This window comes from Lagopus muta, chromosome 8, assembly GCF_023343835.1.
Source record: "Lagopus muta isolate bLagMut1 chromosome 8, bLagMut1 primary, whole genome shotgun sequence".
In the NCBI taxonomy this organism is placed as follows: domain Eukaryota; kingdom Metazoa; phylum Chordata; class Aves; order Galliformes; family Phasianidae; genus Lagopus; species Lagopus muta.
In genome coordinates, this window is record NC_064440.1 from 23,903,763 (window position 1) to 23,918,235 (window position 14,473).

A 14,473-nucleotide genomic window follows, 5' to 3' on the forward strand; every position below is an offset into this window, starting at 1 on the left:
GTAGGTGGATCCAGTAGCATTAATGATCCCTTGTCAGCCCAGTTCTCTGCTGTTTCTGATAGCTTGGTATTCTGTGGTGCCTTGGGGGAGCACTTGCTAGTTACTCATATTTAGTGTTCTTTGCTCAAGTGTTTCCATGTCTGTGGGCTTCCTGTTGGGAGGCTGATGTGGTCAAATATTAGTTGGACTGTCTTGAATGGGCTTGATGAACAGTTATGTTGGGCATTAGAGTGTGTGTTTCCACTCAAGAGGCTGTGCAAAAGCCAGCAGTTGATTCTGTGATGGTGGTGGTAGCTTCAGTTGGCAGTCAGACTGAATGGGAAGCAGTAATAACAGTGTCTGAGTTGATTTGAGAATGACGTGTTTGTGAGTGGAGGAAAAAATGGTGAGTTGCTTAGATGGTATTGGCTGTCTTCCCAAGTTAGATGGATTGGAAGAGCTGCAGGTTGACTGTCTAGATCACATTCTCGTTCTTGCTAAAAAAGAAAAATTAAAAATAGATCTTTCGCTTTCTCCTTATTCTTGTCTGCCCCACAACGTGATGGTTTTCTACAATGATGTACTGCTGCTGTAAATCAGCTAGCAGGCAGACGGAGCTGTAGTTTTCTTCCTGCAGTTTCTCTGAAAATGCTGAGTGGGGGGAGAGGGAAATGGCAATTTGCTTTTACTCAGAACTCTATGCTTACAAAAATGTTTGCAGAAACAGAACGTATTTCTTCAGAAGGTATCAGGTGTATGTGAGAACCTTCAGGTTTGTCTGCTGTGATAGCAGGCTAAAAAAGAATAGAACTCAACACGCTGCTTTTGCATTACAGTTGTGTGAGTTGATGGCAACTGACTCATGTCCAGGAAAGGAGTGCGTGTGAGCGGGAGGGGTAAAGAAGAGGAAGGAGGCGATTACTTCAAAATATTTTATGTAACACTGCTACTGACTTAACCATGGTAGTGATACTTCATTTTTACTGGAAATAACTTTGGAGTGATGGAAGAATGAGGGTTTATTTGTTTGTTTGTTTTGGTAGGAGTTGTGTCCTTAACTTGTAACTGTCATTGATTGTGCAGGAGATACTTTTGACAAATATTTTTGTCCTCAGCTGTTCCTGGATTCATTGTTGCAGTGTGGCTGTGTGGTGTGTTTCCATCCCTAGGCTGGTTTGCCACTCGGGTTCGGTGGAGCTGCTGAAGTCTTGGAAGTGGATTAGGTGAAAGCAAGGGTAGAAGTTTCTCAGAGTTGGCATGTGTCTTTGTTTGTGGCCACGGCAGTCAAAATGGCGTTTTCACAGAGCCTGCTTTTAAAGTAGAACAGGCTGCCCAGGGGGGTTGTGGAGTCTCCTTCTCTGGAGATATTTGAGTCTCTCCTGGATGTCTACCTGTGTGACCTGCTGTAGGGAACCTGCTTTGGCAGGGGGGTTGGTCTTGATGATCTCTAGAGGTCCCTTCCAACCTCTACAATTCTGTGATTCTGTGAAAGTAGGCTCTTTTCCTGGTTTAAATAATAGCAAAACAAAACCATTTCATAGTTCAAGTAAGTTTCACAGTGTGTTTTTTATGAGTATTTCTTAAGCGATGACTTCACAGGAAACCAGATGCACTTGAGCTGGAACTTTATAAGTTATTTGTCCTAGACTGCTAATTTCACTTGCCCTCCAGATTTACAGGTTAAGAACTCATGAGTTTAAGCATGGAAGAATAGGATTGCTATAGCTGTGATCAGTTGGCAAAGACGTAGAAGCTCTGTCCTTTGAGCTGTATAAATACTTAATGCTCTGAGCACTGTGCTGTGGGTTTATTGCTGCTGATGGTGGCTTTCTATTTAATTAAATTGTAAGGTGATTCTGAACCACTGAGAGTTAAAAGTGGCAGTGTTTTTTTTTATCAATTCTGCATAAAATGTTGTAGTCTGCTTCTGTACTGCTTTATAGCCACTAGTGTTGATGTAATGATTTTTTGGTAGATTTCCAATCTCCTTTTCTCTTTTGAACAGGTGTTTATAATCCAAACAAAAACTGCTGTTGGAGTGAAAGCCAGACTTGTCATACAAAACATCTTATAAGACTTTGTGTACTTATGTAACTTGAAAAATAAATTGTTGGATGCCTTTGGGTTTTTTTTTTGTTTGTTTGTTTTTTAAGAAGCAGACTGCTTCCAGTAACTTGTGCTTTTGGCTGAGCATGAAGTTAGCTGATGTTAATTTGTTTGAGGGCAGAAGCTTTGCTAACGAATAGAGCTGGGTAAAACTAGTGAAAATTCAGTAAGCGAAATGAGAGTAACTCCTCCTGGAAATAGTGCAGGTCAGGTGTCAGTCTGTGTGATAACACAGCTTTCATTTTTGTCTCCCAGATGGGATTTATCAAGTTCTGAGTACTATCAGTTGTTATCGCTTGAGAGACAGCAAAGATTTTGTACTAAGTGGGCGTTAAAGCAGCTGTGGATGGAAGCCATTGAAGTCCTCAGTACTGCCTGATTCCTGGTGCTCCTTGCCCATATGTGCACAAGCTCTAAGTAGTCTTCTAGGGAAGTGAAGAAGAAATTCAACCCCCAAACAGTGTTTTTCATATCTTTATTTCCAGCTGGGGAAGTACTGTGCAGTGTGACAGTTCTGATGTTACAAAAAATCCCTTCTGGCATGGGATGGCACTGAGAAATGCTTTTGCTTGCTGCATAAAATCCCATTTTAGTGTCTTTCTAAGTACTGGGAAATGGAGGGTTGTATTCTGTTGGTATTTTCTTAAAAACCCAAAGTTTTTGTTTTTTAATGGATGCAGTTCTTATCTTTGGGTTAATGCTGTGTGACTGCTTTCCTCCTTAGCTGCTCCGTATGGTAAGTCAGTTGGATTGCGCCACACCGCGCCATCGCGCATCCTGCTACTGAAGCAAGCAGATTTCCTCCCCCAGTGAGCATGACATTCTTTAGGCTTTCCTAATAATGCTAATGTCATAACTGCAGCATTCCTAGGCATGAAGACCTATTGCTTCATTACTGAAAACTCCCTCCAGCTCCGTATTAAGATGCCTGTGTTCCATCCTTTGTGGCTGTGCTGATGCTTGAAGGGCTTGAGCAGTGTGTATTGTTGAGAACAGATCCTGCTTTGTGATTTTTGTATTTCGCTCTTGAATTTTGCTTAAGCATAAGGATATACCTACTGAATGTTGGGCACTGGCTGACCAGATGAGACAGGCTCCTGGGAATCATTTATTGACAGAAACAAGCTTCAAATACCACTGACCAGGCGGTGCCCTAAATACACTGTTAAACTGAAGATGCTCCTTCTCATGCAAATCTTAGTGAACTGACACATTACAAGACCTTTGGGGAAGGACTGCAGTATGATATGTAGTGTATCCCTTAATTAAAGTGTTCTCCTCATATGTTGTTGTAGTAATTCTCTAATACTTACCAGTAATTTATTCCTTGTGCAGTTTTACTTCAGAATCTTTCACGTGCAGCAAACTTTCTTTTGTACAAAATTACTGAATGCACTGGATAGGACTTTGGATCATTAGCCTTACTTTAAAGAAGAAATATGTAAGACTTGTTTCTGTAAGTGGTTATTTCTTATGCGTAGTGATTTTGCTATAGATACCTCCATTAAGTGAACCATTGCGATGTTTCAATCTGTCATCAAAGTCTGCCTTAATATCTAGTGCAATGTGTAATTTCTGTGCTGCCAGTATCTCCATGCAGAGCTCACATCTTCGCTTTGTTGTGGAAGGTGCTGTGACCCTGCTCCAGTGCTCAGGTTTGCTCCTGGTGATACTCCTGCACTGGGTGGCTCAGGCACATCATCCTCTGGGTTCGTGGATGTGTGCTGGCAGCAGCTACTGCCACAGTGAGGCTTCTTTGCTGCTCTTCTTCATTGATTAGCCTGCTATGAAAAAGAACACCGCAGAGCTCTTGAATGAAGCCCCTTCCTTCAGGCTGCAATAAGGATGATCCTTTTGGTATGAATGGCAGATAGGCAGGAAGATGGATGACTGCAGTCCAGCAGAGGCTGGTACGTGGAATCTCAAGGTTTATGTGATGGGTGGAGGTGAGCAGCTGGATAGCTGGACTTCGTTTTTTTTCTGGCTTAGGATTCTCCCTTAAAGATGGGATTGTGCGGTTCAAATGGTTTTGCAGTACAGCACAAGTGATCGTGCTGAATGTCACCTGTAAATTTCTTTGAACCTTCTGATGTTAATTTTCATGTCTTGTGTTCAGTGCTTTAATTACTTCTTTAAAGAAGTTTACTTATCAATTATTTTCCTTTGTCTTGAACTGTGAATTAGTCCAGATTAAAGCTTGTATAGAAACCAAAGTGATACAGCAGGCTTTTGTTTTGTTTTTTGGCTCCCTGAAGCCTCCAAAGGGCTTGCATTGGAAACAAATTTAAAAAAATAAAAAAATCAGTGACTGTTTAAGCCCAAAGGAAAGAGATGAAGACATTATTCCATCAGTCAGATGTGAACTCTTCTTGAAAATGCAGTTTAACTCCAAACTGCTCATCTTGAGCTAAAAAGTTGTTAACTCTAATAATGATTTTTGCTAACATATAATTTTTTTCTAATAAAATAAATGCCAGTTGGTTGTCAACAGTCTATTGGATCATTTTTACAAGCTTTTTAAAATTTTTCTGACTTTAGGAAATATCTGGTCTATTTTAGCTTGCCAAAAATATGGCCTACTTTGCTTTGACTGATTAACTTCAGCTGTTTTTTTCTTTGGGATACTCACTGTGCTGAGATTTTCTTTGCAGAAATTGTTTTTATATCCTCTGCTAGGTCCAACCCCTCAGCTTCCAGTTCTGTAGCACAGTATACTGATGTCAGATTCTCTAGCATAGTTCCCAGAAGTTGGGTACTACATTCATTCAGTCAGTTCCTAGTGGTTCCTTTATTAAAGAAATATTACACAGCATTTTTTTAGCTGATATTGGCAACTTGGCTATCTTTGTTTGCTTCTGGTACCTCAACCTTTGGCCAAAGAATGGAAGAGTAGAAAAGAACTGAATCTACCCAGGTTTATATGGGAAAGACTTGCTGAGATATTTAGAGACTAAAGGGAGTTAATGTCCTCAGCTCCCCCAGAATGATGCTCATGCAAAAAAAAAGAAAAAAGAGCTGCTGCCAATTCACAATTAATTTTCCTCTGCTGCTTGTACCAAATGTGTTCTGAACAACTGTTTGAAGAGTTTCTGGCATTACAATGTGCAAAAAGAAAACTCCTTAAAGAGCTGGAAATCTGAAATGGTTACATTGGGTGAGAAAAGAGGAATGTTCATTGATGTGTTGACATTGTGCACAGAGAGCAGCTTGGTGCAGCACAGTTGTGAGGCAAGGTTTGCTTACGTGTCTGTGGAAAAAGCTAGGGGGAAAGGTAGTTGTGAGACTGGAAAAAGTAGCATTATGGATGATCAGTGACAACTCTGTGTTAGGCAAGAAGATTAGCACTTGAAAACCCAATGAAGTGTTCTGTATGAATGTTTTCGGGAGTAATTTTTTGGGTAATTTGACCTGAAAGACTCCAATAGGAACTGCTCCGCTAGCTTTCCAGATAGCAGAAGGAAGAATTAATTTTTGCTCAAAATACCCAGCATAGCTCAGAAATGCTCGAAAGAACACTCACGGCCTGTGCATTTCAAGTACATTGCTTCTGAGGTTTTTTTTTTCCCTGTACAATTACTGTTGCATTCAATCCTATTTTTCTTTTTTTTTTTCCCCCTATATTTGAGCCTGCCAGAAGAGCAAAATTGGTCAGAGCTGTTACTCTTTTTGTTTACTTCCACCTGAAGCAAGGTGGGTGAGATGGGAGTATGCCAGTGTCATCGCTGTAATCTGTGAGGCAGGGAAAATGGTGGTTTGGAGCATCTTCCATCCAAATAGGATTAGTGTTTTGGGGAAGTAGTTGCAACAAGGCAGAACCTGAAGGGTGTAGGTAATTTGCTTTTGTATGTATGGTGTACTTTTTTTTCCTTTTTAATTGCATCCTTCGCACAGCGTTGAAAAATGTAGCACTGATGTTGGACTTCTCGTTGTCTGGGGCTCTGCTGTCTTGCAAGGTGCTTCTTATTGTTTTCTTCCAGCAACTTTTAACTCTGCTGTTTAACTCGGAGTATAGACTGAATACCTACTTTGGTTATATAGATTTTAATACACGTGAATATTATGTATGTTGCCAGTGTATGCTTTCTTGTCTGGAAGAATGCCATATTTTCACACTGTCGTAGTTTTATTAAACACCTGGTATTTAAAGGGATGAAAAAGGCACTAGGTAGGTCTGTTTGGGTAACTTCAGATGTTTCAAATGTGACATACATCTGGCAGTATGCACACATTGTTTATCTTGGTATGACAGAACCATCTTTTGAATTCAGAGGAAGTGGAGAAGCCTGGCTTATTGTTCATATTGCAGTTTATTAATGGCTATAGATATGAAAAGAGCATCTTGCTAAATGGAAGTCTCGGTCAACCTCTGACTCTTGTCTTAAAGGTTTGAGAATAGACAATATGAAAAAATCCCAGCTTCTTTCCAGATGGCTGAATGCTTGATGTGTCTTTATGTTTAGCTGTCATTCAAATGTGAATGCTGTGGTGATTATAAGTGTCTTCCATTTTTCTGGTTTGAAATGAACCCTTTTATGCATTGTGCGCTTAGAGATTAACTGTTTGGCGTATCAGTGGGGATTTCAGAGCAATAAAACCCAACTTGATAGTGTAGCAGAATCCAGGATGTAGTGTTGGTAGCTGCAGGTCTCAGCCCCATGTAACACGTTGCGTACGGTCGCTTTGAAATAGGCTATAGTGCATTACTGGCATTCTTTAAGTGCTGTTTCAGAACTGAAACTTCTCGTGCACTGTAAGGGGGAAGAATGAGAACTAGGGAAGGAATTTATTTAAGCTGGGAAGGAAAATAAAAACTGGATTTTGTTAAGCTGTGAATGTGAAGTACGATTCTTACATAATAGTTTTAGACAAGTGTAATTTAATATTCAAAGATGCAGACAACAGTTTGATGATTTAATTGTTAAATACTCTTGTAGTCTTGCTGAAGATGAATGAATTTTCGGGGTTTTTTTTTGTTGTTGTTTTTATGTTTTGGAGCCTAACTTTGTTAAGGGAATATATAGTGTAAAAGAGACTTTTGATAATGTGGCCAGAACTGTTGCAGGTTTTATGGAAGGCCAAGTCACAAACCTTAAGAGACCAATATACCAGCAAATTCTGACGTTATTGGGTTATTTGTTTTTCTTTTCTCTTTAAGCACAAGGACTATTTCCTTACCTGCTAGCCTCTTTTAAATGAGAATTGACTGTTTTGTATGTGTCCTTCCTTTTTTCAAGGCTCTGGTGTATAGTAATAGAATTACCACTTAGTAGAAGTAGGTCCAATTACTTTGCTGTAAAGCCTTCACACCTAACAGTGAGCACAGCGCATTGTGGCTGAACCTGTCAGTTGTGGGCTCTCTACCAATGTCTACGTGTGAGCTGGGAAAATGGGATATAATAGTCTCTGTTAATGAGAAGGTGATGTTACACTGCAAGTACTGCTGTCAGTAGATACTTGTGATAAAGCTTTCCTATCACTTGGTCAGCTTTGAGCATTTTTGTGAAAAAAATGCCTATATTTGCTGTAGACTCTAGAGTATATTTTCATTAATTTCCCACAGAGATATTTCTATAGATGCTTGAGCATGGTATATGTGGAGTTAGGGCTCCTTAACTGTACTCATATACACTGAAAGAATAAGCAAGTTAGCTGGTGGAGAAGTACATTGGGCTGATCTGTCTGGGTGGTGAATGGCATCAAACTGCATATAAAAGAAGGCTGTGATGGTGTCTTCATACTGTTGTAATGTATATGCAAATAGAGCACTTAGTCAACTTTCATACTGACTGTTGTGTGAAGTTTCTCCTTACAGGGCTGTGCTGGGCTGTAGCTGTGAAAAGAACGCTGCTAGGTGCACATCCCTCTTTGCAGATCTGGAAAGACCACCCTGCTCAGGAGGTTGGAGGAAGCTATCCTGGATCAGTGACTGGGATATGCGTCATTCTTCGTATTGGAGTGGAAAGTGTTTTTGTTAGTGTGGAAGAGGTCTTCTCTATCCTTGCAAAGCTCCAAAACTTTTCCATCCCTAGGCCTTTGTGATTCTGTTTCCCTGAAGGTATTTGGAGGAGAGGGAGGAAGACGCCTTTTTGCACTTCCTGTTAAGGGAGAGGAAAACACTTTTGCACACCAGTGGTATTGAGTTTCTATGACAGAATGAATAACCTCACTCTCTTCTTTGTTGTCTTTGAACTAGCCAATATCCACTTCATTTTTATGACATAAATTCTTGATGAGGTATTAATTCTGGGATGTTCTGTGTTTCAGTCAAGTGAATCTGGAAGTTGACATCAAGAAGCAGAGGATTATCTTTGGGGTTTGCCCAACTCCAATGCTTACTTCTGCCAATGCAGTTAAGAGGTCATTTGGTCTGTTCACAGTGTGTGTTCTGCATCCAATTGCCGGAACCAGTACAGCTGACTAATCTTCATAGAATTTGGCAGTGCTTGCTGGCTTTTTGTGCCTTGAGAATGTTCTTAACTCAATATTTTTTGCTGCTGAGGAGTACAGCCTGGTTAATTTAGTATTTCACGTGAGAACCAACTGCCATGTATCAGCTTCGTCTGGTCCAGACCTTGCTCCGACACCCAAGTGGCTGAGGATGCTTTATTTTTGTCCCAGCACAACTTGTTCTAAATTCATCTATTTTTCCCATTCCTTTCTTTTTTCTTTCCATGGTAATGCAGTGATGAACTTCTGCCTCAAAGGCACTCAGTTTGCATCTCCAAATACTTACAGTGCTTTTGGTTTTGAAACCTACCCTGTGTGTCTTAGCACATTTCCAGCACAGGACCTAAATTTGGCCCTAAAGGTTGTGTTTTTGGGGCATGAAGGTGAGTCAGGCCCTAGATCACGCTCCTCAGTGCCTGTTTTGTGCAGAGGTTAGGGTTGTGGTGCTGCACTGCTGCTTTCTGTGAAATCCTTGCGTAAGTTTGGAAGGAAAAAAAAATATATATCCTCTCTCTCAAAGAAGAATCTGTTATGGCTCTCCATGTGGAATTAAGGATACACTTCTGTAATTTACTGCTGGCTTTTTCCCTTACTTGAGCTTTGTCTAAAGCTCAGTGTATATGATACAGTGTTAGAGGATGTAATCATACCTGATCTGTATTGTCTCACTGGCATTTGTATTCTGTGCTGTGGGGATTGGAGTCTGCTGTTGCTCAGTCACACATTTGGAACTCTGAGGGCTCCTGATAAGCGGTCCTGGGGCAGCTGCGAATGCATTAATCACTTCAACAAAGGAAAGCCAAACAGTTGTAAATAAAATAATCTCAGATAGTATCTAGATGCAGGACTGAAGTGGTGTCTGCTCTCTTTGTAGCTGCTGAGCGCTTCATCACTTTTTGTTCAGGATCTGGCATATTTCAGTGTAGAGTTAGCAACAAGCTGAGCTGTATGAATTTACAGCCAGCCCTGAGGTTTTGCTGTCTATAGGTGTATTGAATGCTTTGAACTAAAATTCTCAACTAACTTGACATTAGTTTATAAAGAAAAATCTGTTTGCATTTCTTAATTACATTCTCCCAGATTGTCTTTAATTCAAAGTCTGGCATACCAAGCACTTCAGTTTCAGCTGGGGCTATTTTGCCATAGTTCTTACAGCTGCAGCCTTTGTGGACCTCTTTTTCTAAACGTATATATCCAGAGAGCTTCGTCTGTTTTTGTTCTGCATGCTTGTTCTCCACTGAAATACACTTCCTAAGTGTTCGATGTTGGAGTGCAGTGGAAAGGTGTGAGTTATGTGACCCAGCCCTGTAACGTTGTCTTTACGTTGTATTGTATCCAGTAACGTTCAGGTAGTGGGATGTTCTTAGTGATTACTCTTACTCAGATTCAGTATCAAATCAGAATGCTCTTACTGTTGAAGGGTTTTAAATTGGAATTTAACTGATCATCTGTTGGTTTTTGGGAACTCCGTAGTAATGTTCCCATGAAACAGAAACCCCACCTCTGGTATGAGTGGTGAAGGGGCCCTGCTGCTGGTGGTTGGCTGAAATGCTGAGCAGGGGACTCGTCAGGCTTGGTTGGGGGTGCTTGTGAGATGCAAACAAGCAACTGCTGGGTTGCTCTACGTTTGAGGCTGCCACCCTCCTCATCTCGTTTGTAGTCAGCTCTCCTGCTGTGATTTGTGAGTGTTGGGTGCTGCATCACCTAGCCTATTGTGCTCATAGAAATCATCAGCTACTTATGTGCTGGGATGTAATAGATCACATGGCAATATATGTACAATATAAAATGATTAAATGGTAGAACATTCTCTCTCTCTCTCTTTCTCATTGGCATTAACTGAAAATTGTCCCCTTCATGAGGAAGTATATTGTGATTGCAAGTTCTTAATCTCTATTTTAAAGCTGTCTCAATGGCAGAAAGCACCATAGCCACACTCCATTGTTTGCCTTCAGACTTTGACCTGGTACTCATTCTATCTCTGTGCTGTGGAGCAGCTTTAAAGTGACTTCCTTTTTTTTTTTTTTAATACCTCCTTTTTCATGCTGTGTTTCGCTGGAATCAAATTGCCCTAGTGAAACATTAATGTAGAGGTGCTTCTAAAATGCCAGCCTGAGAAATAACCTGAGAAATAATAATGGAGTCTTTCTGACTCTTTCCCTTACTTCTGCATTTTTTCAGTATGTCCTATCTTTTTCATATTCGAATTAAAAAACTTCAGGTTAGAGATTGTATTCTGCTAAAGACAGGTAACAGCACTGTACAGTGATGAACTGTGAGATCAGTAGGTGGTGGTCTTTTATGATGGACCAGCACAAACGTGCTTAAACTTGTTAGTATTCTTTCACTCATTAAGACTAAGATATGCTATATAAGCATCAACATTTGTAAAGTAAGTTGTTTAGTTCTCAGGAAAGTAGACACTTGACTATCTAAATTCCAGGGTGTGGGAATGGAATCAAGATGGTCCTCCCGAGTTTTTGATATATTAACTATTTTTTTATCTGTGTATTTCAATAATAAAGCGAATGGGAGTATCTTAGAGCAATTGATCTTTCACTTGAATGTTTACTCTTGACTGAAACAAATGCATAGAAGAATTACTGAATTTATTTTAGATGTGAGCACTGAAGGCACTGTGTATGGTGACAACAGTTCAGATTCTGTGACAACACAAACATTAAATCCACTTTTTAAATTTGTCACTTCTACCTACATTGTACATGTGCATTCATGTGACCTGGCTTTAATTTATCTTTTGGTAAATATTTGCATAGTAATTTCTAAAGTGTTCTCCCACATATAAAGGAAATGATGATGAACAGCTTTTAAGTGGCTTGATGTTGAACACAGACATGACTTGCAGCCTTAAGGTAAAATGCACATTACTGTAACTGTCTAATATTCATGTAGGAAGTGCTGGTGTGCATTGTACCAAGTGACTCGTTCATGTTTTTCCTTTAAATATTTAGATGATGTTTATGTTGTGTACCTTAATTAACATTTTGTATGGAGGTTGCATGCAGCATAGTAACATTCCTTCCCATTCATGTCATGGAGAGTGTGCAGGAGTAGATATACAGCAGATATGTGGATTTGAAGCCAGGTGCCTTCTTAGTAGCTGGTTTCTTTGCTCTCCCTACTTTATGCAGAGCATACATACATTAAGTACTGCAGTTATGGAAGGCAGTGCAAAACAGGTGTGAGATATGAAAAAACTGCATTTGCAGAAGAAATGTCTGGCAGTGTGTAATAAACTGTGCACGGATTGCCCTTTCCTGTGGAAGAAAGGGCCTCTGTGCGTGCAGAACGTTTGTGATCGAAGCTGGTTAATGAGGTGAGCTTAAGGTCTGGTTTTGTTGGCACCGGGAGCTTAAGTCCTCATTTAGATGTATTAATGTGGACAGTGTTCTGGGGGGCTGTGCACTGTCCTCTGGCTTTCAAGTCTCTTTGGACTGGGTGAGGGTCGTGCTGCTCAGAGGAATTATGTCTGCAACTGCACAGAGGCTGTGTGCTAACTTGCTCCATCGAGCCTATCTACAAGTAGTTACTATTTGCGTCATCAAACTCCTATGGAGTTTGATGATAAGCTCTCTCTGCCTGCACTAGTAGCTGTTTTCTCACTTTCAGGGATGAAGTGCTGGCTAAGCTTAAAGAAGTACTGATGTGGAGCCGGGTTGTGAAGGGCGGCTGGGCAGTGCTGCGTTCTGATGGCTGCTGTCTCTGGCAGACCGTGAGTCCAGAGCTGAGGTGGCTGTGTGTGGTGTCTGGGTCGGAGTGTGGGGGAACAGCACCTAGCTGGGAAGTGCTCTTCTGCTAAAGGAACCGCCTGCATCTTGTTCTGCTTTAGTTCTCGCATTCTAGTGTGATTTATTGTTTCTTTCCATTAAAGTGGTTCCTGAAGCTGCTAGTTGCTCCAACATTGGTGGGGAGCGACGTCTCCTCTGTCGCAGACTAATCTAGACTTCACTTTCTCTTCACGTGGCCTTTAACAAAAGCACTAAATTGCTGTATTTGTTGTGGCCCACAGTAAAAGGAAGATTGGGATTTCATTAAGCTCGATGGAATTTAGGGTGGCCCTTTGTCTTGAGCTTGTTTCCTGCCAACTTGCTGCATTCTACTAGGACAATGCAGCTTTTACACTTCTCTTTTTTCCTTTGTTTCTCTTTCAAAGACACATCTGGGTTGGTACAGCCACAGAATCCCAAATAGAAGCAAACACTGAAAATGAAACGTTCCAATCAGCTCTTTGTTTTTGTTTTTGTTTTTTTTTTTTCTTTCACATCAGCTCTATTCTGTGTATGGGACTCTTGAATGGCATAATACTTACAACAGGTTGTAGTGTATTTTGAGGCAAAATTAAAACTCACTCCTCTTAGACAAACTTCTGTGGCTAACAAATATGCTGGTTCAGTATTAATATCTCTGAACACCTTTTGTGACTGCATTAGTTAAAAGGTTCAGGAGGAATGTCTGCAGCTATTGGTATACATTCTAATTTGAGAGAAACTAGTAGCATAGTGGGTTTATTGGTAGTGTCAAGTGACACTCACAAGGTTTGAGCATGAAGTAAATTGTTGGATTTAAGTTAACATGCATGCTCGTTGCACAGAGATACATTTTCTCTCTACCTTTTGATCTTAGGAATTTAGTGGGTACAGAAAAATAATTAAATCACGAGCTTTAAAGTAGAGTGTTGAGCTGCAATATTTGATTGTGTCATCACTTTGCAGGGATGAGAACGTGCTATTAAAACCTAGAGTTTTGAATGCTTGATACCTAGAATTAAAAACAAACAAACAACAAAACAGAACAACACCAAAATATCTTGCTGCTTAACAAATGAGTGGTTTCAGTGCAAAATGAAATAACTGCAGTTAAGGGTAAATTGTAGATAAAATAGGGATGTTCTGTGTGTTTTGTCAGGTGGCTGTCATCCAGCCACATGAATACCTAACCCTCCAACTAGCATGGGGGGTAAAAGGGTTGTGGGTTAGCCCTGGTAGGCAGCTGAGCCTCACAAAGCCACTCTCTCATTCCCCCTGGTGGGATTGCAAAGAGGAGTGGAAAGGTAGAAGTGAGAAAACTGCTTTGAGGTTAGTGGAACAGGCATAGCAACAGCTGTGTGTGTGACTGAACAGCCCTTCCTTTCTCCTTATTTCTCCCAGCATTATTTTGCTGGGTGCCATGGCTCGTGCCATGGAATATCCCTTCACTCCATTGGGGTCAGCTGTCCTGACCGTCCCCTCTGACCCCTCACTGGCAGGGCAGCATAAGCAGCTGAAAAGAACTTGGTACCATGTAAGCACTGTCCAATAGCTAAGTATTTAATTTAGAAGTCCAAGTGTGTAAGGCAATGTAAATGTACATTCTAAAAGTTTTTTGCATAGTATTTTATGGGTAGTCCTATGTCTGCAGTTTTAATTTCCTCTTTTTTCAGTAATTTTTTATTTTAGGAGAAGCTCCATGCACCTTGGTGGCAAAGAGGTGGGATACAGAGCTGCTTTGTCTGTTGGCAATAAAAACTTGTGAGGTTATGTTGAGAAAACTTGTTCTCTCTTACAGGATCCAACTTACTGGGTGAATATTCACCACCTGGAGTATACAGATGGAGGAATCCTGGACCCTGACGATGTGCTGGCAGATGTTGTGGAAGACAAAGATAAGGTAGAGCTTGAATGAAAACACTACCTTTGCTTTTTTTGCTGTGTCTTTTCAAATAACTAATGCTACATTCTAATTTCTTGGCTCTGTGGCAAATGAGGTGTGTGTTGAATATTCTTAAATGAAACACATCTGCCTGTAGGTGTTGTAGCTCTCCAATCTGGGGACCAGAGGTGGAAAGCATGACCGTAGCCATGAAGATAATCAGAGAAGCCTGGCAGCTGATGTAGAACTTAAAAACTTTTTCAAGCAGTTTTGTTTTTCCTCTTATTATATG

At 40.6% G+C, this 14,473-nt stretch overlaps 1 protein-coding gene across 3 annotated transcripts in view; it reads left to right on the plus strand.

The window, feature by feature from the left end:
- Nucleotides 1–14,473, plus strand: part of PARD3B (par-3 family cell polarity regulator beta) — a 370,506-nt gene that overhangs the window by 3,202 nt on the left and 352,831 nt on the right. For 2 of the 3 annotated variants that reach the window (XM_048953007.1, XM_048953006.1), the window contains exon 2: nt 14,098–14,199. In XM_048953007.1, the coding sequence (XP_048808964.1) occupies nt 14,098–14,199 (102 nt within the window). Of the gene's footprint in view, nt 1–14,097; nt 14,200–14,473 lie in introns of those variants that run through there. The other variant, XM_048953009.1, reaches the window with a different exon arrangement.